Raw genomic sequence first — 24,759 nt, forward strand, 5'->3', positions numbered from 1 at the left:
TCTTCCTCAGATGATAACTGATTCTTTTTCTAGAGGTACAAAAGCATTTCTTGGCAACGACCGGGAAGTGGATTCCTGAGACTGGTTTTCCGATTTGGTGTGAGAGAACAGTAAGGTTGTTGAACTGGACAGGGGTCCCCCGCCTTGCTCTCAGCCGTGTGCGTCTACCCTTTAATGCCTAGTTGAGAGGAGCAGGATACTTTAGACATCTTAGAAATATCAGCAGTTGAGGGGCTCAGGCTGAGATAGGGGGCTCATTCTGGGGACCCCAGGGCTAGCTTGCTGGGCCCTGCCTATGGCAGGAAGCTTCCTCCTCATATGGGCTGTGCAGAGGGGGCTCAAAGGCAAGTGTACGTGGCCACATGGTGGTTCTAGGGAGCTCCCCCTTCCCTTTAGTAAGGCGGCGGCTGGGGTTTGGTCTGGGTTCCTTTAGCTCAGGGAGAGAAGAATTATACTCCAGGTGGGTAGAAGAGGATCTGTCACAAAGGATTCTGCGGCCCCCAAGGTATCAGAATCTGAGTGACACCCTCCGACTGGGTGGCTGAAGCACTTTATTTATAATCCCCTCGGCTAAGTCCTAGCTTTATAATTGTTTCTTTTTTCTTTTTTGTTATGTTTTTAGCGTGGCTTTAGGTGCACAGCAAAATTGAGCAGGAGGTACAGAGATTTCTCCTGTACCTGCTTCCCCTGCCCCCGACCTGCACAGCCTCCCCACTATCAGCATCCCCCACCGCAGTGGCTCGATTGTTACAACTGATATGAACCTGCGCTGACACATCATTATCCCCTGAAGTCCGTAGTTTACATTAGGGGTCACCCTTGGTATCTGTACATTCTATGGGTTGGGACAAATGTATCCACCATTATGGTTTCATACAGAGACCGTGTCTTTTTAATGTCAACTTTTAAAGAACTCACTTCTTTGGTTATTTCTTAAAGCATTAGAGGCAGGCAACATTCGGGCTCCCTGCCCTTTCTCCTACCTTGCTGCACTTCTCCAAGCCCTGCCCCTCTACTCAGTTGGGTCTCCTGCCTGGCTGGGCTTGCAAGGCCACACGGCTGGGTGATGTATTGACATGGTTCTGGCTCTGCTGCCCCTTTGCTCCCCATAGCTTGCTACCTGCTTTCCTCTGGTGTAATCACCCCATAGGAAGTGAAAGACAACTTTGGAAAAAGTACAACATTCAAAGTACCCAGATATTGTCCCTTTGGCCAACACATAAGAAAACTTTTTGTAAATTAAAGAGACAAAATGCCTTTTTAGTAGACTGTACTGGGGATTTTAATGACATTGAACTTTTGCTTGAATAAATGGGCCACAGGCTAGAACTAGAAGCCATTTCATTAGTACCAGACCCTTCAGTCTTTGTTTTCTCTAGAAGACATATCCTTATTCTAAACCAAATGAAGGAACACAGTCAAAAGAGCATAAAAAACCAGACACTGACCATCACAACAGAAACCACCAGACGTGCCCATCACTCCTGCCTTACACTGCATTTCCAGAATTTGTCCTTCCCAAGTCCTAGCAGGGGCATCCTATATAACACGTTGCTGCTATTAGCAGAAAATTTTCTTGGCTTTTGTTTGGCTGGGGAGGGAGGCAAGATATTTAAGAATTGCTATCAACTAGTGGGTTTCTTCCTTCACTTTTCCTTTCCCCTCTTCCAGAAATGCAAGCTCTTTCATTTCTTTCTCTTACTTTACCTTTAGCTATTTCTCTCAATTTTCTATAGACTAGAAATATAAATTCTAGACATGTACTTAGTTTAACAAAATCCAGCCACAATAAAATAGTTTAGCTGTCCTTGGAGTTTGTTATAATGGAATTTTACTTGTACTGAGCTGGCTGCGGAGAAAAATAAAATTGTTAAAAGAAGGAATATGGCAGCCAGGGAGAAAGCAGATGGCTATCTCTCCCTCCTGCCTTTGGAAAATGCATCATTTATTTTTCTTCCTCTCTTTTGGGTCTCAGGATTACTTTCCTTTTGGAGGTTTATAGATATTCCTTTTTCTTCTTAAATTCCAGACAGAGATGGAAGGAATAAAAAAGGAACTAATTATCTCTTGTTGGTGTAAAAACTAATCCAGATAATCCAGAAGCTTGCTTTGGGAATTACAGCTCCCCTAGATACATGAAAGAGAACTATATGTTTTAGAATTTAGGGAAAATAGGGATGAACACATTGCTGGGGACCTGAGGGGGCAGAACTGTCTGCAAGACGCCACGAGCTCACTGAGGCTGTTGTGCTCATGCCTTTATTTTAGAGTTTGGGCCTGGAGATGGTAGTATGGTTCCAAGGCTCACTCTGCCGCAGGAAGTAGACAAAACTCAATAAAATATTAGCATCTTGCAGAATAGGCTGGGACCTTGACATATTCCGGTTAGAGCTGATCCAAGTCAAGAGAGAGGAATAGGAACTCACTGTCCTCTGAAAAACATGCGTGGAAATGATGCTCAGGGCAAGGCGCTGATTCTAGCAATATGAGGAACCTGAGGGAACAGGGAGGAAATGAAAATCTTGATTTGAGGAGAAATTAATGAAGTGATTCCTCAAGGACTAGTCTCGTGGCCAGGCAGCTCTGTTGCAGGTGACTTCTTCCCTTGGGGGTATCATGGAGTCTACAGGTGGCAGAAAAGGTAGTCTTGGACCCAGGCTGTACAGGAGACCAGGGCATTCTTGTGAGGTTTCCAAAACACATTAGAGGAGAAAAATGCCTATTCTGCCTGTTCCCTTCTTATCCTCACACCTCCCAAAAGGGACTGGGTCAGGGGAAGGGATAGGTCTGAGAGAGGAGGCACTTGGGTATCATCAAAGATTCTTAAATCAGGATGAGCCTTAATTCATTTGCCTCCCCCTTTACAGAGGAGAAAACAATGATCTCTGGTCCAGAATAGCTAAGCAAAAGATTTGTTTTTTTTCCCCTATTTGAATTTCCAATCCAGTGATCTCTTCAAAATACGCTTTTTTTTTTTTTTTTTGACCCGATGGACTAAGAAAGACAGCACCATAGTAAGTAGCAAAAGCCACATGGTGGACATACCTGAGCAGTGGGGCATCCCGACAGACTTGGTGATGTCCATTCTTTGGCTCACAGCTTGGGTTATCCCCCTCCAGCCCAAGGTGCCATACACTTTCCCCCTTGATGTGGGGTCTGTTTTGCTTGGGCATAGGGCTTTGGTATATACCCTTGAGGGCCCAGCTTTCAGCTTCTTCTCTATTTCATTCTTTAGTTTCGTGTTTTCCTTTTGCAGATGGACCATTACATCGTGGAGGTGGCTGGGGAAGGAGAGGGAAGGACAGGTGGGTGTTTGGTCTGCTTCAGTTCCGTGGACGCCCAGTTCCTTCCGGAGCTGGTGCTCTCACGCATGTTCTGTGGAAATGGAGGCCTATGTGCATCCCCGGGAAGAAGCCCAGGCCTGGGGTTGGGGTGGACCCAGAATCAGCACTCCTGACCCACTGTGTCATGTCAGCTCTGGGCTAGTTTTCTTATCTGTTAGATGGGGACCATTGAGTCTGATCTGCCTTCTGGGGTTCATATAAAAATCCAGTTTGACAAATGATAGAAATTTGATTCAAAGAGCCAGAACAACTCTGATCACGTGTCCTCAGTTTCTCACAGCCATGCCTAGGAAACACTCACATCCAGTTCTGATGCCAAAGCCCAAGTTCTTTTGCCTCCCTTTGCTGAAAGGTTGAGAACACAGGGGATCCCGGCTCTGTTGAGAGCTTGGGCAAGTTACTTGTCCCCGTTTTATGGAAGAAATGGCAGCTCCAATGTAGGTGAGGGGAAAGGTAACTGAGCATACCTCCTGTGGCTCAATAAATGGCAACTGTTAATACTAACAGCCTTATTTCTCCAAACCAGTGTTGAGAGAAGTGAGTGACAGTGGGCTCTGGAACCAGGCTTCCCAAGTTGGGATTCTGACTCTGCCACTTACTGGTCATGAGACCATGGGCAAATTATGTAGCCTGAGTTTCTCCCTTTCTTCATCCTTAAATGGGGATTATACGTGCACTGAACGTGTGAGGTCTTATGAAGATTAAATAAGTTAACACATGTAAAGCACTTGAAACAGTGCTCCTCATGAGTAAGCAATAAATATTAGTTGAGCTCTTGTTATTATGATTAAAAGATGGTGTTCCTTCAAATAGGATCAAGCAAACTCAAGAATGAGTTTTTGTGAAACAAACAAACAAAAAAAACAAAAAACTTTCCAGAACTTGGCACAATATAAGAAAAAGCCTGAAGTGCCCGGCTACCTTCAGATTCTGACAATTTCTCCTTTAGTTAAATCCTTTCAGAAAATGTTTCTGTCCTAGTGAAATATTTTATGATCTTTTCTAGAGGAAATCAAATAGAGAATTCATCCTCAACTGCTCCTCTGGGCGTATTCTTTGCCCTCTTGCTCTGTATAAATCTGGCTGGCAGTGAAGACACCCCTTCCCTTGTAGCTCTTCACGTTGTTGCCACGCTCCTTGTGCCACTGGGCCTGGAGGTGGGGTCCTCGAATGCCCTCATCCCCTGGCTCTCTGCCACTCTCTCTGGTCCACTCCTGTCAGCATCCCTGATGCTTTCAGCATCCTGTACTTTTCATCCAAGACCTGGCCCCTCAGTTCCTTGATCTCCTTATTCCAGTGATCTTTTCCTCTCCTTCAACCCAGGCACCTTCCTATGGTCCAAGCTCAGGACACAGCTTTCTAACGGGGGCTGCATGAATGGGTCCCAGGTGTGCTGCAATACCTCAGCCCTTGGAGCAGGGTTTGGCACAAGCTGCTGGTTGGTCACCTTTACCATAAGCAACCCCATCCAAGACCCTCCCAGTGTGCCAAACAAATGTGGTCATTTTCTAAGTGTTCCCTGACAAAAGGTTGGGAAACACTGCCCTGGAGCTTGTCATTACCTGTTACTTGTCATTACCTGTTACCTCTGAAATCTCAGTTTTAGACATCCTTACTTTTGCCTCTGTTCCCAGACTTCCAACACTCCTCCCATACCACACTCTATGCTGACCCAGCTTTGACCATGAGGGTGAACCAAGGCTGCAAGTAGATGGACCCAAATGACAACATGGGACAGAAGGACCCCACCAAACTTGACTGCTCACCTCATAGAGATGTTCCTTCTATGTTCTATGTCCCTTTGTTTGGAGAGCTCTCCGTTACCACAGCTTAGCCACTACCCTAACTAATACAATCTGCTTTTCAGTTCCTGTTTCCTTCTCAGCATTCTTTCTGACTTCTGAGAACTGTGGAAGGTGACAGTGGAGAGGGACATAGAGACTATTAACCCCCTGTTTTATTGTTGGTGAGGGGACTAAGGCCCAAAGAGGTCAAGTGGTACGCCCAAGGTCACACAGATGCAGATTCGGGACTCGGGGTCTTTCTCCACGTATCCAGTGAAAAAGCCAGCCCTGGTTCCTGGCTGACTCCTCTCCCTGGGGCCCAAGCTCCAGCCAGGGGGGCGTGGGATGACTTACTCCTTTTCACCAGTCAGCTTGGTGATATATTTGACCTGTTCACAGAGCTTGTTTCCTAGTTTCTCCTTGGCGATCCTGTAATAAAATTCACAGAAGAAAAGAGTTCCCCAGACCCCTGTGAGCAAGAGCATGGGTTGGCTGAAAAGGACATTGGGTGCTCTTGGCAAGGCCTCTTCTGGGCCCAGACCTCCCGCTCATCCCCCAGCCCCCAGAGCTAGAGCCCTCCTAGCAGCTGGCAATTAAGAGGACTCTCTACACTCCCATGCAAAATCACTGTGATCCCAAGTGAGTTCAGGGGATCCAGGCAGTGAAGCCCGACACCAGGCTGGGAAGAGGAAATCTGACCCACGGGAGCATCCCTTCTGTCCGGAAGCGGCTCCATTTCCAAGTGGGCGGGGCTTTCTGAACCTGCCTGAAGGGTTGCGGACCCTTCATCTTATTCCCAACATTTGGGTGTGGGCTGAGAGTGGATCAGTTTCCCAGGAGGGCTGTGTGTGTGTGTGTATGACACTATTCTCTGGCACATGTGTGACTCCAGCCCTTGGAACCCTGCCTTACTGTTTCCTTCCTCACTTACTTCTGCTCTTTTGCCCATTGCTCCATGTTGGACATAATCTGATCATTCTCTCGGTGCAGCCTGCAGGTATCTTTGGGCGCAGACCGCTGGGGCAGGCAACAGGACTTTGGTACAAGAAGCAAATGAGATAGTAAGGGGTGGGAGCACAGGCCTGTCACCTCCCTTCTCCCAAATCAGGTCTCCTCTCTTCCTGGGAGAAGAAACATTGACTCTGCTGTCCAACCCCGAGGCCAGAGTTGGAATTGCCATTGCAGGCCTCCACCTCCAGCAGTGCGTTATCACAAAGGTGACATCTGTGAGCAGACACCACTTCTAGTAGAGACAAAGTAGGTTTGTACATTTATAGTAATGATTTTCAGGCCAAAGGTAGCAAAGTGACTTACTCTAAAAAAGCAATACGTTAAGCCTTTTTAAAAACAGATGAAAGAAAAAATATCTGGTGGAAAGGGAGGGCTTTTTTTCTAATTTGGGCAAAGGCCCTGTGGCCACCCCAAGGATATCCGGGAGCCTCCTGCTACAAACTTCACTGCTCAGAGAGCTGGGCATGCCCGAAGAGCTCTTAGCCGATTCTACTGCAGGGTAATTGAAAGTGTTAGGAGGGGCTCCGGAGGGTGACTGAGCATTGGATTATCTAAGTCGGGGCTGCTGGTGTTCCTGACATGGAGATGGCACTCCCTCTCCTCTGGATTGGGACCTTTGTTCTGTTCAATATCTCTACCAACAAAGTCACGGGAAGATGGCTGGGTCGAGACAGCCGCTGTGGGCCTGGAACACCCAGACCCCGCTTTGTACTGAATAGAGGGGGGTGTCCTTTCCTTGCTCCCAGCCACCCCCACCCCCACCAAAGGGTGCCTGTCATCCAGGCGGTCGTGGGATGTTCTGGGGGCACTGGGAGGAAGCGACTGGGGGTTGAGGAGTGCCCACCTCCCTCTCGTCCGCGAGGAGGTTCTCTCTCAGGGCGCGCATTTCCTCCTGGAACGCCCTGAGCTGCTCCTCTTTAGCGGCCAGCATCTTGAGGTCGCTCTGGTGCTGCTTCTGCCACTGCAGCACCTGGTTGCTCATGTCCTCCAGCTTTTTGTCGAAGGCCTGCACCTGCTCGGTAGCGCACAGTGAGGAGGGAGACCCCGGCTTGCCACCCTGACCCTGGAGGACCCACGACAAGGCGGGAGGGCGCTTTCTCTGGGAGGTTCATGAGGGAGTGTTTTATTTCCAGCGGCCAGCAGAGGGCGCCCCTACTCCGATAGTTGCCGCCTAACCAGAGCTCCTAGAGCCCAGCAAAAGGGAGGGCACCTGTTAGCCGCAGGGAACGGCTCAGGGCGAAGTACACAGCTGTGGGGCAAGAAGAGACCTCGGGGCCCTGGGCAGGACAGCAGCCGGAGCCCCGGGCTGCTCCTCACCTCTAGCTCACTCTGCTGCTGGAAGCCCTGCAGTTTTTTTAACTCCACATTCAGCTTTTTCATCCTCTCCTCGTAAGCAATGACTTCCTCTTCCAGCTGAATCTTCCTGTCTTGGGCCTGTGTCAGACTTCGGTGAAGGCTGTTTGTCTCTGAGGTCGAATGATTGAGCTTTGGTAAAGACAAAGGGTTGGGGGGAGAACGGCTGTCATTGCGCTTGGGCCTCTCTGCTGAGTCCTGAATGGAGAAGGGTTCCACCAGTCCCACAGCCCCTACTCTCTTCTGCCCAGGGTGGCACAGACACACCTGGTCCTGGTCACCTCGCCTAGTGTCCCAGGGAGGGGTGAGAAGTGACAGCGGTCAGTCTTCTGCATCTCCCCTGCCCCTCTCCCGTTTCCTCTCTTTCCAATTCTATGAGCTCATCAGCCTTGGCATGATTAGCACAGGGATGGGGCATGAATTTCCCCGAAAAATCCAGGTCTTGGGAAAACCTTGCCCCTGGGTCACCCATGGACAGAAAGACTTGTTAGATTTGGCCTCTATCCCTCTCTTCCCCAAAGCCTCACTAAGGACAAGCAGGCCTTCTCTGGACAGACATCCCAGCCGACGCAAGGGTTTGCAGGTGGCCTTGGTGACAGCCAGCCATGCAGGAAATCGACTCCTTCACCTTGCATGCTGCTGGGATAACTTGGATATTAAACAGCCCTGGAGATGAGAGGGTGTAGCCCACCTTCTCCAGGGCCTGAGTTAGGTCGTCTTGGCAGGAGGCTGACTTCCGGCATACCTCCTCATAGACTTCTTTACTGACCGTGGTCTGGAGGTATCGCTTCTCTTTCGCCGCAGCCTTGTCCAGCTGAATCTGCAGACTCGCCATGGTCTCCTGCTGAAGGGTTATCTTTAGGGAGGGGAACATCACTGTCAAGGCTCATGGCCACAGAGGCATTCTCTGTGTCCACAGAAGATGGACGAGCACCGGGCTCTCTCCTCTCTGCACGAACTACCTGCCCAGTAGCCTGTGACAGTGCCCACTTCCCCTCACTGTTGGAAGAGGAAGAGCTGCCTTTCCAGGCTCTTCTGCACCCCTCTCCCACACTTCCTTTCTAGATAGCATGTCCTCCCAATACAAGGAGTACTGGAAGTACTGGGCCATGATGTGTCAAATACACGAAAAGTCCCTTTCACAGACTCCGCAGCCTTTGATGCGTGCCAGCCAAGCATGGGTCCTACATTTGTAACTGGATGGTTCCTGTTAATAGTTAACTGTCTCATGGTTAGGGTTAGGGTTAGGATTAGTGTTAACCTGGAATCCAATTCTAGGTTAGGAAATATGATGCAACATTTCAATGGTGTGCATTATGCCTCAACTCCTGACATAATCCACTAGACTTGATGCACCATGAAAGCAGGACTGTGTGTGCTTTCTTCATTGCTGTATCCCCACTACCTGTAGCTCAGAGCATGGCATATAATAGGTGCTTACTAAATATACTAAATGATTTATTTGGACTGAATGAAATAGTGCATTGGGCAATACTAGGGATGAATTGGACATATAGTTCTGACAGAGTGTGTTTAAAATTGAAGTATGGACTACTGATGAAAGGAAATGCAGTTTAGAATGCAAAACTAAGCCTCTCTCTAACGGCTGTTTCCACTGATTCAAAAAGTCTGTTATATGTGGGGCATGCTTTTAAAAAATTGAACATGCTTACACACACACAAACTCCTCCAGCCTCTGGATTCCCATCAAAGGAATTCTGAAATTAGTGCTGCTAGTTGCACATTTACATAACTACCTTTCTTTTGGCAAATGTGATAACAGGCCTATATTAAATACTTAGGCAGTATTCCTTATATTGAAAGCAGTTCCTTGGGGATTTGAGTGATTCGGACCTCAACTCTGGATCACGATCACACTAGAGGAGAGATTTATATCTCTGAGTGACAAAACTCCAGAAACATCAGTGCCTCAGACCTCTGCTGTTTAATATGGCAGCCATTAGGCACATGAGACTACTTACATTTCAATAAAACTAAAATTAAACTTATAAATTCAGTTCCTTAGTCATACTAAGCCATATTTCGAGCACTCAATAGCCATATGTGGCTAGTGCATATAGTATCAGGTAACTCTAATTTAGAACTTTTCCATCATCACAGAGAGTTCTATTGTGTAGTGCTATTCTTACACTTAGAATGGTCATAGTATTTTAAGATGAACTCTTTATTATGAAGGAATCAGAGCTGCTTGGTCTCTCATTTATAATTCAAGAGACTACCTAATCAAGATGCTGTATTTTTTTCTTGTCCATCCAGAAAGATGGAATGGACTCATCTGGGGCAAGTATTGCCATTCATGATGAAGGGAAAAGAGGTTTGGTGTAAGAGCCAGATGATCCAGGTTCAAATACTGCTCCGTCCCATCACTTACCAATTAGTCAGCCTGAGCCTCAGCCTTTCTCTCCTCTGTAAACCAGCAGATGGAAGGGATGCCAAGGACTTAAGCAGACAGCCAATAAATGATGACTGAATGTGAGCACAGTGCCTCACATACATTAGATGCCATTTACTCCTTTTGTCTTTATTCGTGTAATGAAATATAACCATGTCCCCTTTCATCCCATTTTTGTGCTTTGGGACTATTTTTGGAAGTGTTCCCTAGCAAATTGCCCCAAACAATGGGCTCACTCAACTCTGGTCTAAAATGCAGCTCTGGAAGACTTGATGCCAAAGCCCAGATGGTTTGGGGCTCCACCAGATATTAAATAAGACCTTACACATGTGCAAGAAATACGTCTCGGCCAGCAAGTGGGTGGCACTTCAGGAGGGAAGTGGGGGCTCCGGTGCCCCAGAATGCACATGGGCTGGGCAGTTAGTGGCATTTCTGTGATGGAGGAGAGCTAGGTGCCAACTTCAGGTCAAGGGTCAGAGGGTTCAAATTTCTCACCCCCTTGTGGTTTCTGTCTACGCACCTTACGAGTCAGCTCCTGGTTGATTTGCTGGGTGCTGTTTTGTTTGCAGAGAGAGGAATCCAGTTGTGCAGAACATTGCTTTAACTGTGATTTGAGATTATCATTTTCCTCCTCCAACTTTCTCAAATTCTCCTTTGACTGCTCCCCGATTAAGGAAACAAAGCCCAGACGGAGGTGTTACCTCAGACTCCTGCAGAAGCCCCTCCTTCTGCCTTCATGCCCAGCTCCACTTTGCACCCCGTGTATCTCAGGCCTTCTCTACCCTCCTCACTTGTCTTTCTCCCTCCCTGCCTTCTCTCCTGAAGTCTGAGCACCCTTAGCCTCTGTATCCCACCAGGCCCAGCTGGGCTCAGGTCTGGCCCTGGATTCTTAATCCCGAGGCTTCCCAGATTCTCCTCACCATCTTTTCTTTCTTTTTTTCTTCCTGTCGGAATATCTCGAGCTCTTGCTCCAGTAGCTTCTCCCGCTCTTTACTCTTTTTCAACTGCTCCCGTTTCTCCTCCAGCAGCCTGGTTTCCTCCTGGAGCTGTTCTTCTAGACTGCATTTGGAGGAGGCTTGCTTCCTGTTCTGAGAAAACAAAAACACGGGGCTGAAAGTCAGGCACCATATTTTTGGGGAGAAAAAGCCCAACCCAGACAATTGTGCACAGGGATGGCTGAAATAAATATGAGGACAACTCCTTGGTTATTTAGCGTGTTTAACAAAAAAAGTTTCCTCTTAGGTTCAGCAACAGTTTTTCTTTGTTCAGTTAGAAATACCAACTTATTTTATTTATAGATCCAGGTCCCACTTACTTACCAAGTCTTTCCACATAAAATACTCTTTGAATAAATTTAAAAAAATCTTATAAAAGCACAAAAAGAATAATTCAAAGTTAAAAACCTTTAAATCGACTGAGGAGGATAGCTTTTGAGTCCTAGAAAAAGAAATAATACTGTCCTTTGACTGTTTTTAAGCTTAGCCCCTGAAAATGCTTATTGGTCGTGGGAACTGGAGCTGACTGGCTGGCTAGCATTCTAAAGCATGCTAAAACAAATTCTGGACAAGTAGTTTGCAATGGATTGGTGGTGGCATCTTCCCAAATAAGGAGCAATGCAATTTTTTTTTTTGGCCACACCGCTTGGCTTGTGGGATCTTAGGTCCCCAGCCAGGGATTGACCCAGACCCTTTGCAGTGAGAGCTCGGAGTCCTAACCACTGGACCGCCAGGGAATTCCCAAGAGCAATGCATTTAATCTGAAACAGAGCAAATGCTTGAGCTGGCTGCCTACTTGCCCTCCATACCTGGTGTTGAATGTGATTTATATGATCTAGCAGGTCATTCAGTTTTACATCCTGCTCAGTCACTGTCTTCTGAAGCTGCCTCTTTTCCTTCTCTGAAATTTCAAGTTTTCTCGAGAACTCAGATAATTCTGATGTCAGCTCCTCTATCCGTTTCCTAAAGCAAAATGGCAAAAACAGGTGGATGGACTTCAGGGTCCATGTTGGTGGACTGTGGGCTGGCTGCCTGGGGCTTGCTACCCAACTCCTGGGCAGCAGCCCACAGGGTCCCAACTGGCTTACGAGGGACAGAGCCTCTGTCTGGAGGGGAACCTGTGGTACCTGCTGAGTGCGAGTTCCTCCTCAGCCATTAGGGAATCCTTCTGCAGCTTCTGAAGTTCTCTCTGGAGCTCCTGGATGGTCTCTGCCTTCTGCTTCTCCAGGCCAATGCAGCTTTGCAGTTTCCTATGGCAATCCTCCAGGTTACCCTTTGCCAGAATGGCCTCTTCTTTATATTGGGCTGCTTGCTGAGCTGCAGAAGACAGGAGATAACCCAGGGCATGTGCATGTGTGAAGGGAGTATGTGTGAAGATCGGACTCTCAAATGAGACCAATTAAAAAGTCTGTTTCTTGGGGCTTCCCTGGTGGTGCAGTGGTTAAGAATCTGCCTGCCAATGTAGGGGACATGGGTTCGAGCCCTGGTCCAGGAAGATCCCACATGCCGCGGAGCAACTAAGCCCGTGTGCCACAACTACTGAGCCTGAGCTCTAGAGCCTGCGAGCCACAACTACTGAGCCTGCGTGCCACAACTACTGAGCCTGCGCACCACAACTACTGAAGCCCGTGCTCCTAGAGCCCGTGCTCCACAACAAGAGAAACCACCGCAATGAGAAGCCCGTGCACCACAATGAAGAGTAGCCCCCGCTCGCCGCAACTAGAGAAAGCCCATGCGCAGCAACAAAGACCCAACGCAGCCAAAAAACACAAAAGTCTGTTCCTTCATTCTGTGACTTACTTCAATTTCCAATCTGTCCTCATCTCTCTCTATTTCATTATCATTCCTAAGGAGCTCTGATAAATTATCTGTCTTCAACTACCCACCAGCCGTGAACTCCTTCTTGACTAAAATTAAACAAATAGGTCGAAATTGCTTGGTATCTCTTCCGCGACTCATCCTGTCATTGAGGACAAATCCTGACCCTCATGGAGTTTAGAGTCTAGTAAGGGAGCTGTAATTGGTTCACCTGACGTAGAGAACACAGTAATGTTAAACTCACACTGACTGTGAACTCAGGAAGCAAGACCAAAGCGGGTAAGTACCGTTGGAGATGGACTTATGAAGGAACAGAGGCTGAGCTGGGCCTTAGAAGAAGGAGGAGAAAGGGAATTCTCGAGTGGGGGGCACAGTGAAGGGAATGGGGAGGGCATGTGGGAAGATGATGGGAAGATATCGCTTAACTGGAAAGGAAAGTGGGAAGGAATGGTGAGAGAATTGAGGAAGTGTATGGACTAGAGGGGGTTTTGGAGGACGTTGAAAGCCTGAGAGAAATGTTTAGACATGATTTAGTGGGTTCTTGAGCAGGGACCTGCCATAAAGGAAAGAGTGCTTTAGGAAAATTGGAATGGATTAGAATGGAGAAAGACTTCTGACAATATCCTTTTAGCCCACGTCCTTGCCTCCACTGGGTATGAAGGAGTAAGCTGCTTACTGGGGTTTCTCTACACCAAATATCTCCCCACTTCCTGTAGTTTCTCCTATCATGTCTACTTAAATATCACTTTTCTCTCCGTTTTTTTCAGCCTGGGATACTGGAAGAAAGATGGTGTCACTACGGAAATAATTATACACCTGGAAGAAGGGAGGAGGATTTTTTTAATAGGGAAGAGAGTAGGTTCAGCTTTGGGAATGTTGGGTTAGTGGGGAAGGTGGGTTGGTCAGGTGGAGCTAGTCTCTAAAGACAAGACTGACCAGGTGTCAAAGTCAGGGCTGGGGCTCTAGGCATTGGAGTCACCTGCAGAGAAATGCAGCTACAAGGAGCAGAGGTGCTCATCAAGGAATGAGTGTAGAGGGAGAGGAGAGGGCAGAGTCTTAGAGATGGGTGACCACTGTCAGGGCAGGAGGGAAAAGAGGAAACAATGGTGAGATTTATGGAAGAACAAGGGACCTGTTGTGTCTCCAAAGCTAATAAACAACCGTTGAGGTGCGGGGGACCAACAGTGTGGACACCCAGAGAGTTAGAGGAGGGTGAGGAAGGAAGGCGTGCTTTGGACCTTCTTTTTTTTCCAAATTGATACATCACTCACATAACATAAAATTTATCCTTTTAAAGTGTACAGTACAGTGGTTTCTGGTAGACTCACAAAGTTGTGCAACCATCAACATCTAATTCCAGGACATTTTTATCACTCAAAGGCAACCCCATTTCCAAGGCAAGAAGTCACTGGTGACCTCTGAGAAAGCACTTTTGGCAGAGGAGCAAGGACACAACCCACACTGCAAGTGAATGTGTGTGGAGACCAAAAAAGGAGAGTGTTAAAAACCAGGGAAGGAAGAAGTGAATGGTGTGACAAAGGTCCCAGAGACGGTGGAGAGGAATGTGGTGCAAAGAAGCAAGGTGCAGAGCCCTGTGCTCTCCGTGGTGAGGAAAGGAGAGGACCTTCAGCTGAGGCTGCCGAGAAAACGGTGGGCGTGTGAGAGCAGCGGTCCGCCTTCCCAAACCGAGCACCTGCTGTGTGATGGGGGCTTCAGAGAGAGGGTAAGGTTGGGGTGAGGGAAGGAGCTTAGAGGGCGGTCCTAACTGCTGTGAGATGAGATGAGATCATGAGGAGATCGGAGTGAGAAAGTGGGGAGGGAGAGGGACACGGCCATTTGGGGAAAGGAGGGAGCTGCTCTGGCCCCGTGGGTTGGAGTGTGTGGGGACAGTGCTTGCCCGGGGGCCTCACCAGCCAGCCTGTGCTGCTGTTTGGCATCTTCGAGACAGTCCTTCAGCTTCTTGATCTCAGCTCCCAGGTGCCCATACTCGGCCTTGCACTTATCCTGTCTCTCCTCCTGGATGGAAATTTCGAGTTGACTTGTCATGCATTGCTGCTTCTCCAACTCCACCTCCTTTTTTATGAGGGTGTTCTTAACCTGCGCCAGGTCCTTCTCTAGCTCATGCAGCATTTCATCTTTCTCCTGGAGGACCTGAGGAAAGCAAAGTGTTAATGCTGATAGAGGCCTGAGCAGCGGCAGGGCGAAGTCAGTTAGAGATTGTCTTGAGCCCTCTTCCAGCCACCATCTTCTCTTGCCTGGATGTTGCAATAGCCTCCACCTGGGCTCCCTGCCTCCCTGCCTCCCTGTAGCAGTCAGAGATGGGCTTTTACAAATGCGAGTCAGATCTTGTTATGCCTCTGTTCAAAACCTCCACTGGGTCCATCTCACTTAGAAAAAGGCCGAAGTCCTTACAACGACGTCTCGGGACGCTCATGATCTGGTACTTGGCTACCCGTCTGACCTCACCTCTTGCCGCCCCACCCTCTCTGCTTCCGAGCTGACTCCCACCTGAGGGCACTTGCCCTTGCTATTGCCTCTGCCTGGAATATTCTTCAAGACTTCGGCCTGGGTGGCACCCTTACTTCATTCAAATGTCTGCCCAAATGTCACCTTATCAAAGAGGCCTTCCCTGACCACTCGGGGGAAAACAGCCACCAAGCTGTTTTAGGAATTCATTAGTACCTAACATTTTATTGTATATTAGTTTTATTTGTTTGTCTCTAAAGACTGGAATGTAAGCTCCACGAAAATAGGGATGGCACATGTTTTATTATATTCTTCATGCCTAGAAGAGTGCTTGGCGTATAATAGGAGCTCAAAAATATCTGTTGAATGAATATATGAGTGATTCGAAGCTGCTTATCCAGACTCCTTGCTGCTTCTTCATCATCTCTCCAAATACCTCCATTTTGACTGGTGAATCACCTCCAGACCTTGAAATAGGAAGTTTGAATGACCAGCCAGTCAAATCAACTGGATTATTTCTACTAGCTCTGATAAAAGTTTAGAGTTGAAACAGTACTGACTACAAAAACTTGCGCTGGTTTCAGAGTCTTTCTGCCCTTGGTTCCATTCTTAGGCTTTTCTAGGAGCTTGATTTACGTTGGTAACTACAGATCTTCTAGGGCATAGTTCCACTAATATTTTCAAACTGCCTGGTTTGCATATTTGTAAGTTATTTGTAATTAAAAAATTGAAATTCACATGAAAGTGTGAATAAGGCTACATATTATTTTATAGCATTTCTTTCTACTCTTAGGCATAAACAAAAGCATAAGGGAATAACACGAGTGTGTCCCAAACTCTCTATTGCAGGGCTGGGGGAGAACCCCTTTCTTACAGAGTCCGCATCTCTATTAAGGCCCCTGGTATTTTATTTATTTATTAACGTGCCATGAGAAATTCCAAGGAAGAGCTCAGAATTGCCCCTGGGCCTGAAGCACGGCAGTCTCACTGCGCATGTGTGGGTGATCCCCAAGCAATCACAGCGAGTGCGGGGCACAGAACCCGCCCCTGCCAAGGCCTGGCCTCACAGGGCCCTGCCGGCAGTTCCAACCACGGAGCTCCTCGCCTTACCTTGTCTTTCTTCAAACCAAGCTTCTGGGTCTCAGTGAACTGCACCTGCAGCTCCAGCAGTCGCTGTTGCAGGATGACGACCTCCTTGTCCTTCCTCTCCACGTGGGCAGATGTCTCTTCCCGCAGCCCGTGCAGGTCCAGCTCCAGCTTCATCGTGTCTGCAGCGGGACGAGACAGAGTTCTTCTTGCTCAGAGCGGGGCTCCGGCTTCCTTGGCTCCCTACCCTCTGCTGCAGCCCGCTGGCCCGCGGTTTACCCTTCATTATGTTTTTCTTCTGTTCCGACACGGCCTCTAGCTCCACGCGCAAATCCTTCACGAGGTTCTGGTACTCCTCCACACGCAGGCACTGGCTGTCTTTCTGCTCCTGCAGGTGCTTCAGTATCTGGGCAGATGGAAGAAGAGCAGGGCAGGGTGAGGACATGGGGGAAGAAAGCTTAATAGAATTCTGAGCGTCCAGAACAGGCAAATCCGTAGGGACGGAAAGTAGAATAGTGGTTGCCAGGGTTTGGGGCAGGGAGGATGGGGTGGGGGTGACTGCTCATGGATATGGGTTTCTTTTTGGAGTGATGAAAACGTTCTGGAATTAGTGGTGCTGTTGCCCAACTTTGTGAATACACTAAAAACCAATGATTGTACACTTTATTTTTATCTTATTTTTTTAAACATCTTTATTGGAGTATAATTGCTTTATAATGTTGTGTTAGTTGCTGCCGTATAACAAAGTGAATCAGCTGTATGTATACATATATCCCCATATCTCCTCCCTCTTGAGCCTCCCTCCCACCTTCCCTATCCCACCCCTCTAGGTGGTCACAAAGCACCGAGCTGATCTCCCTGTGCTATGCGGCTGCTTCCCACTATCTATTTTACATTTGGTAGTGTATATATGTCAATGCCACTCTCTCAGTTCATCCCAGCTTACCCTTCCCCCTCCCCGTGTCCTCAAGTCCATTCTGATTGTACACGTTAAATGGTGAGTTTTCTGGTATGTCAATTATATCTCAATTTAAAAAAGTAAAAAGAGAGTTAAAAAAGAAAGGACATGGCAGACTTCTCATGCTCACTCGGAATGGAATGTGCACAAAAGGAGCCACGTCTTCCTCGCCGCAACACTCAGTGTCATTGATAAGGCACCTACTGTGTGCCAGGCACCGTGTGCAGCACTGTAGGCGCTGCAAACAGCACAGACACCAATTCTTACCCCCAGGGAGCTGACCCCCTGGTGGCATGAGACAGACGAAGGGCATAAAGTAGTGACTTACAGAAAACAGAAGTTGATAAGTGCTATGGAAGAACCAGAACAGCAAAAGGGGAATGGAGATGTATGGGGCGGGCAGGGGCGAGGCTGTGGGTTACAGTTTTACATAGGATAGATGGGTTGGCCTCACTGAGAAGGTGGCCTCTGAGCAGGCACTTGCTGGAGGTGAGGCGTGAGCCACGTTGAGGTGTCTGATGGATGAGCTCTGCAGATGGGGGTGGGGGCGGTGCTGGCTGATGACAAGGCCCTGGGGGGAGAACATGGAGGAGGCCGTGTGGTTAGAGTGGAGTGAGTGATGGGGAGAGGAGGTGAGGAAGTTAGGGGGCAGTCACATCACACAGGGCTCTTAGTCCCTCGGCAAGAACTTTGGCTTCTACCCTGAAGGAGAGGGGAAGGGGCTGTAACCAGAGAAGGCAGGAAGGAACATGTACATGTGGCCAAGGAGGAACAATTAGTTATCTGGGCATCAGGGGATGCTGGGGAGATAGTTATGTGATTTCACAGTTGACAGTGAAGGAGGGTCGCAGCATGAAGACAGAGGGGGACAGCTGGAGAAATGCAGGGCAATCACCGTCTGACCTGGGTGTGGGCCCTACAGGGACTCAAAGGCCCAGTGTATGCCAGGCCAGCTGAGGGAGGAGAGGACGGCTGGCACTAACTGTGACGTGGGTAGTTCTAGTCCGAATAGAATGTTCACATAATGTGAAGGCTTTGGGTAGGATATACAGAATGGTGGGTGAAAGTGGATTCTGTTTCTTGAGGAAGTCTGTATCATTTTAAAAAATGGAGTGTCAAAGAAGAATTTGTGTTTAGTAGGTACAGAGTTTCAGTTTTGCAAGATGAAAAAGTTCTAGAGATTTATTGCACGACAATGAGAATATACTTAACACAACTAACTGTACACTTAAAAATGGTTAAGATGGTCAATTTAATGTTATGTGTTTTTTACCACTATAAAAAATTAAAAAGTGAGGGAGAAATAAAGACATTTCTCAGACAAAAAGAAAACAAACATGGAGTGTATGAGATCTTGCTGTAGGTCAGGATGTGAATAACTTGGGACTGACTTTTTAAATAAATATTGACAGATGTACAAGGAAGAGCTCCAAAGTTCATCCAAACCTTGTGGGATCAGAAAGTCCTGGAAAAAGAAGCATCTCCACTCCCCAACTAGAGGATCCCTTGGAGAGCTGATGTGTTGACTCTCTCTGCCACTCCGCTTTGCCACTATTTCAGCATCAGCGTGGCCTCATGTGGCTGGCTTTGCCTTGTACCTCAAGTTCAGGCATGACTGACTTCAGACCTCCTAGAAGGGACCCTAACCTAGTTTTCACTGTCATATTTGTTGCTCAAATCTTGCGATTTGTTTACATGGTTTAAATGCTTATTCATTATTAGAATCAACTTTTGAGATGGCTTTGAATTTTGAAAACATAAGAGTTTTTTTAAAAGGGAGTGAATTTGAATTAATAATCATCCCTAAATTTGTTGCTTTTCAACTCCAGCCAGAAACTAGAAGGCTGTATGGTTCTTTTGAAGCTAGCAAGCCAAAAGGAGCCTCTGTCTTGTTTAGATGTACTATTGGATGTGAGTTAAGAGACAGGTGCAATTCCAAAATTTAATTCCAAAATCTAATCATGCCAGACACACTCCTTGGGGGCTTGGCATACATTATATACACTATCCTTGTGGCAGGGCTAACCAAAATGACACAAATATAAAATAAAATATAAAATGTACTATAAAAATTTTAAGAAGTAGGAGAACCCAGAATCAAACCCAACTCAGCCCAATCCTACCAGGCACACATAAGTAAAAGTTCTCCCACCTTTTTGATGTCTTCACAATCTTCTGAGGAGCTAGGGGGATGTCGGTGGGTGGCTGTATAGGAAGCAAAGTCTGCTTGTAATTTTATCAAAGCCTCTTCACGGTCCAGAACCTGCAACCCAGCACAAGTCAGTTATGCTGGATGATCAACGCAACTGGCTTATTACTAGTGCTATTTTTGTAGGGTGTTCCTTTTTCAGCCCAAGTTTGTTGCAGCATTATATAATTCATATTATATAAACTAAGGGGAAGGAATTATGTTCTCAATCTTATATCAAGTTTCACTAAGGCATAGACAGTGATTTGTCTCGAGTCCATCAATGGCCACATTTTGGACTCCCTCTTGATCCTCTGTGCAGTCCAGTTTATGAGGCAGAAGAAGGTTCTTTGGAGGCTGTGATGGAAAGATGTACTGAACCTCTCAGAAGATAGGATTCAAAGTTCAAGAAATAAAGAAGGAAGTTTCTTTTGGAGTGGGTGAATGTGTACACGTTTTTTAAAATTAAAAAAAAAATGACACTTTTGTTCTTGTTTGTTAAAAGTAATTCAAATAGAACCCAAGCATTGAAAATAAGAAGTGAGACTCTCCTATCCACTTATTCTCCCCTCTCTCACTTCTACTAAAGGGTAGGGGGCACTATTGGCAATTTACAGTATATACTTCTGTATTACGATCAAAGACTTTAAAAAACAAAAGTGGGATTGAACTATACATAAGATTCTGCAACATTTTCTCAACAGTGTATCGCAAATATCTTCCATGCAGCCCTTACAGATCTGCTTAATCTTTTTCCTTGGCTGTGTATTATTCCATAATATGGATAGCTCTTTAATAATTTCTCTTAATCTCTTTAACTATTTCCCTACTGATGGACACCCTGGTTGTTGTGTGAGATTTTAAGTCTCTTTAGACTCTCAAACTTAGTGTGGGTTGGGGGATGCCTACCATGGAGAATATGAACAAGAGGCAGGGACATGAATATGTAAGACATTTGAGGAGTACTGGCAAAGAGATTACTTTAGGTGACTCTTTTCCCCTCCTCTCTTTCCTCATGGCTTTATTTTGGGTCTCTTGGGAAAATGTTCTAGAAGGAGACACTTACCAAAGCGTTACTGCAGGCTAGCTTATTTCGAAGTTCCTTTATTAGATCATCCTGTTCAGAGACCTTCTGCCAGACTTCAGATAGTCGTTTCAGGGTCTCCTGATGCTCTTGAATCATGCAAGGAGAAGTGTATATATGCCCCTTTGAATGATCACCCTTGTTCTTGGGCTCCTGGGATATTTAAAAATAATAGGTTGATTTTGTTCATAATTTTCGAGTCAATTTCAGAATGCCATGAGCATGGAAAATCTCTAGACCTGTATTCTAAAAGTTTATATTCATATATGTGAATCAGAGCAAAAAGAAAAAAAGAAAAAAATTAAGTGCACACATGGTAAAAAGTTCAAAGAGTTCACAAGAGAATACACTGAAAAGTCAGTCTTGACCCTCCATGACACAGGTCCCCTTTTCCATGACGGTCTGTGTTACCAGTTTTTTGTATATCCTTCTGGGGATAATTTATGCATATTTATATATGCATATATGTATAAGTATATAACCCCCTACTCTTCCCCTACCAAATGAAAGTCTTCTGCATACTATTCTAAACATTGTGTTTTCACTTGGCAATTTATTTAGGATATTTTCCATATTGCTATTTGTGGATCTATCTTACTCTTCTTTTAAAATTAATTTCAAACTGCACGAGTAATACACACACACACATATATATAATCTTTCTAAAACATTGTAATATTACAGGCAAGTCTAAATTTCTCTTTGACCACCACCTCTAATCCCATACTTGCTGCATTCTCCAGAGATGACAATTTGTGCATATCCTTCTAGAACTTTATCTATACATTTACATACATATAAATGAATATTGTAGAATACATATATTATTTTGTCTTTTTGAAACATTTTTTTTCTCAACAAGATGCCTTAGAAATTTATCCATGTTAGTACATGTGCTTTTATCTTGCTCTTTTAAATTGCTTTTAAATATGTTTATCCAGTCTTCTATTGATGGGAATATATGTTGCTTCCAAGTTTTTTCTAAAACAAAGCTGAAATGAATTATTTTTGCACATAAATCTTTGAGTACGTATTCTGGTTTAAGTGTAGATTAAATTTGTAGAAGTAGTAATCTATTTAAATTGGATCTATTTAAAACTTTGATATTGCACAATTGTCCTTCAACTAAAACATACCAATTGATACTCTCATCAACATGAATATGGCTGTTTTCCTAGAAGTGTGTTTTTTTAAAAAATGTCTTTCTCTAGATCATCTGAAATCATGCATGAAGGTTACTACCTGTTCACTGGTCTGCACTAATAATGGGGTGAACTGATGCAGACAGGCAAAAAAGAGCAAAAAGTCCTAGTTTGGATGGTAGATACTTTCTCCATTAAACTGTCTCCCTAACTGGGCTTTTTCAGGCAAAGTTAGAAATAGTTCATGTTCACTGAGCATGAAAGCTGCCCATGAGTGTATAAATAATTCAGTGTCTATGTGGAAAAAGGAATGGAAAACAATAAAAAAGTTAAGAAACAGTAAGATGATACTCTCATTATGTATATATAAAATATATATATGTGTGTGTGCATTATATATATATGTATATTCCAGGTGGACTAAAGCTAAAAACATAAAAATACAAAATTATAAAAGTGCTAGGGCTTCCCTGGTGGCGCAGTGGTTAAGAATCCTCCTACCAACGCAGGGCACACGGGTTTGAGCCCTGGTCCAGGAAGATCCCACATGCCGTGGAGCAACTAAGCCCACGTGCCACAGCTACTGAGCCTGCACTCTAGAGCCCACGTGCCACAACTACGGAGGCCCGTGCACCTAGAGCCCGTGCTCCGCAACAAGGGAAGCCACCGCAATGAGAAGCCCGCGCACCACAACGAAGAGTAGCTCCCGCTCACCGCAACTAGAGAAAAGCCCGTGTGCAGCAACGAAGACCCAACGCAGCTAAAAATAAATAAATAAAATAAATAAATTTTTAAAAAGTGCTAAAAGACAATATAAGATAAACTTTTGCAATTTTGGGGGTAGTGAAGGCCTTCCTAAACAAGACATAAAACCTAGAATCTATAAAGAAGAGCTAAGAGATTTAACTTCATAAAAATTAAAAAGTTTTGTATGTTGAAAAATACCATTAATAAGAGAAAATGAAAAGTTACAAACTGGGAGAAAATATTTATAACTTATATAATGAAGCATTATTACCTGTAATATATTAAGAACCTCCTATAAGTCAACACAAAAAAGACTAACAACCCAATAAAACATTGGTTCAGGATTTAAAAGCAATTCGTGAAACAGAAATCCACAGGACCGATACACTATGAACAGGCTCGCTACTTCATTCACAAGGGGGGCGCTGTGATGGGCCTCCCAGGTTCCCTTCAGCAGTGAAGGACTTACTCCTCCAGCTGCTGGGGGTGATGCCCTAAGATAGCCTCAGCTGTCAGCCCTTTTGGGGATTGCCTGGGCTGAAGAGAACTTTTGCCCAAGGTCATGTCTCTCCCTAGGAAGACAGCTCACATCCAATCACTGATCAACACGGAGCTATAAAGGCCAGCTCCCTTCTCCCCAATTTAGAATTGCTCTAAAGGTCCTTCCAGCCCCAGAGCTCCCCATGAGGTTGGCTGAGGCCTTTGCTGGGACCATCAGAGCCCAGCTTCTCCATCTGCCCAACCCTGCTTCCTTCCCCTTCACAGGTGTTGATGCCAAGAGCTTTCTCTAAAAACGTCCTGCATACCAGTCTGTCTCAGAGTCTGCTTCCTGGGGAGCCCAACCCACAGCTATTAGAACTAAAGGAAATAAAAATTGAGAAAATGAGAAAATCTATTTTTTTCCCCATCCATCAGTTTAGCACAACTTAAAAAGACTGAAAACATACCCTGTGAGTGTAGGGAAATTAGTGTTGGTAAAAGTGTAAACTGGTAGAACCTTTTTGGTGTTCAATTTAGAAGTATCTTTAAACATTAAAAGTAAGCATTTCCTTTGACCCAGCAAAACCCCACTTCAGGAATTAACCCCGCAGAGATAAGGATGTTCATTACAGCTTGTTTGTAGTAGACAAACAGGTCAGTAGATGGTACAGGGTACAGTCATACTACAGAATACAAGGTAGTAACTAGAAGAAATCATCAAGATATACATTTAAAAAGCAAAGTGTAGAACCATATTTATAAAATGACTCATTTATGTAAAAAGAAAACTCTAACTTCTTACATAGCAATAGGATGGGGAAGATTGCCAGAACATTTCGAGTGATTGCTTAGGGGGAGAAGAGTGGGGTGGAGAAGGCTGAAGGTGGACTTTTACATTTAATCTCCATAATTCTGTCTAGAGAGCCTATACTGTTGTATTACTTGTGTAATTTTGAAAAGCAATTGAAAGAAAAAAGAAACAAGTTCAGTCACTTCTTTGCTATGTTTTGTGGCTTTCTCCTCCTATTTGATCCTGAAGCTATGGTTTCCATGAGTCCTGTGACCTGGAATAGCCCCCTGCCGGACCCCCATGGCAACACGGAAGATTTGAGAGCTCATTTGGTAATTCACTTTCTGCCTTATTTGAAGTGGTGGCTCCTTATATTAATTAAGGAGCCTTAAAATTCCTAAGGAGCAATCTTACAGGAGATGTGAAGGCTGGAAGTTCAAAGCTGAGGGCTACAAAATTCAAGGGAAGGAATGACAACTGGTTGAAGGTTTGGGTTTCTGGCAGAGAGGCTGGGACTGTTACAGGGACCACCTGGGAGCTCCTGGTCTGAGTGGTTTGGTTTAAGTCCTACCTGACCGACGATCCTGCTGAGCTCCCCCTCCAACATCCTCACTTGGCACTCCAGTAACTCGATGTTGCTCAGGGAAGTCTGGTATTTATCCCTGTAGAGGTTTAAGCTCCTTTCTAGGGAGAGGATTTTGTCCCCGGCCAAGGCGAGTTGCTCCTGGGCCAAATGGAGCTTCTCCCCTGTGTTCTCATTATGATTTCCCATTTCCTCCTCATAGAGAATCACCTGTTGGTGTAGGAAAAAACAACAACACTGAACCCATGGAAGCATCTAATGAGGAAAGGATACTGTTATAAGACCACATGCAGAGGAGTCTCATATCTTAACTTGAAACCCAGATGCAAAGAATAGGCCCAGCTCAGATCTAAAAACTACAATACATAAAATCAGAATGTTAATGATTAGAAATTTTTTTTAAAAAGTTTGTCCTGGTTAGATGGTAAGCTTCTTAAAGGCAGGGACCATTTCTATTTCCCATTCTGTCTGGTATGTAGTTAATTCAATAAAGACTTGTTAGTTGATTAATAAGAAT

At 45.6% G+C, this 24,759-nt stretch overlaps 1 protein-coding gene across 1 annotated transcript; it reads right to left on the reverse strand.

Annotated features, from left to right (window-relative positions):
* Positions 1 to 274: 274 nt before the first annotated feature.
* On the reverse strand, positions 275 to 24,446 carry PMFBP1 (polyamine modulated factor 1 binding protein 1). The gene is made up of 18 exons (XM_068527094.1): positions 24,231 to 24,446; positions 20,483 to 20,653; positions 19,381 to 19,491; positions 16,550 to 16,676; positions 16,295 to 16,452; positions 14,629 to 14,869; positions 12,028 to 12,217; positions 11,710 to 11,863; positions 10,826 to 10,993; positions 10,426 to 10,563; positions 8,184 to 8,348; positions 7,457 to 7,624; positions 6,984 to 7,151; positions 6,060 to 6,163; positions 5,483 to 5,557; positions 3,046 to 3,281; positions 679 to 787; positions 275 to 491 (listed from the first exon to the last, which is right to left on the reverse strand). Exons 1-18 carry the CDS (start codon positions 24,429 to 24,431, stop codon positions 275 to 277), a joined length of 2,901 nt encoding a protein of 966 aa, XP_068383195.1. The 5' UTR covers positions 24,432 to 24,446.
* Between the last annotated feature and the right edge of the window lie 313 nt (positions 24,447 to 24,759).

The sequence above is a fragment of the Eschrichtius robustus genome, chromosome 19 (genome assembly GCF_028021215.1).
Source record: "Eschrichtius robustus isolate mEscRob2 chromosome 19, mEscRob2.pri, whole genome shotgun sequence".
Classification (NCBI taxonomy): Eukaryota; Metazoa; Chordata; class Mammalia; order Artiodactyla; family Eschrichtiidae; genus Eschrichtius; species Eschrichtius robustus.